Source organism: Bison bison, unplaced genomic scaffold (genome assembly GCF_000754665.1).
Source record: "Bison bison bison isolate TAMUID 2011002044 unplaced genomic scaffold, Bison_UMD1.0 scf7180017864518, whole genome shotgun sequence".
NCBI classification, from domain to species: domain Eukaryota; kingdom Metazoa; phylum Chordata; class Mammalia; order Artiodactyla; family Bovidae; genus Bison; species Bison bison.
In genome coordinates, this window is record NW_011495071.1 from 12,403,266 (window position 1) to 12,404,122 (window position 857).

The following is an 857-nucleotide window of genomic DNA, read 5'->3' on the forward strand; positions in this document are numbered from 1 at the left end:
CTCAGTCAGCACGAAGGAGCCGGCAGGCAGGCCCAGCCGAGCCTCGGCGGGTGCGGCCTCGGGGCCGCGGGGGCTGCCCTCGGGGCTCTCGGGCCCATCAGGCGCTTTGGGTTCATCTTGACTTTTCCTCAGCTGCTTTTTATGCTTCATCCGCCGGTTCTGGAACCACGTTTTCACCTGATTCCGGGGAGAAAGACAGAAAAGCACGTCATTCCTTCAGACTCAGCGAAGATAAAAGCGATTGCTGGGGTTTAAGAAAATAGACTTCAACCCACTGACGAATTATCCAGAAGCCATCGACTGTCTCACCCTTGGGTTAGGTCACACCTGAAGGGCTCACAAGTTGTCGTCTTAGCTTGAATGGGAACCAGATATCCTAGAGCTCTCAGAAGTAATTGCCCCAAAATAACAACGAGGCTCAATATGGTGTGCTTAGTACATACTAATACTGCTATTAATTAGAACCTCTAACAGTAAGTGCTGCGTGGGTGAGCTTCCTTTCCGTTCAACTCACGTTTCTCTGACTGTGACATCTAAATACCTTGTCCAGCAAGACTCCTGGACAGGAAGAGAAGAGAAGCAGACTTGCTGCTTCTCATCAGAGAGAAAAATCACTGGGGCCTGGCAGGCCTGCGCTTTCACAGCAAGTTGGGTTTCAGAGAACAGAGGAGAGGGAGTGGAGCCAGGCGTTTTGAGGTTGCAGGTGAAAAGCATCTGGAAGAAAATGAAAACAATTCTCCCACTCAGGACAGGGAAATAGGAAGAAGGCTCATATTTGTGCATGTGTGTGAGAGTGTGTTAGGGAGAGGGTGGATATGAAGACTTGCGGCTGTGAGAAACATTAAGGGGGGGGGGGG

The 857-nt window shown here is 51.0% G+C and overlaps 1 protein-coding gene across 1 annotated transcript in view; it reads right to left on the bottom strand.

Annotated features, from left to right (window-relative positions):
* BSX (brain-specific homeobox) overlaps positions 1-857 on the bottom strand; it is a 4,494-nt gene that overhangs the window by 760 nt on the left and 2,877 nt on the right. The window contains exon 3 of the mRNA XM_010830660.1: positions 2-177. Coding sequence (XP_010828962.1) covers positions 2-177 — 176 coding nt within the window. The remainder of the gene's footprint in view (position 1; positions 178-857) is intronic.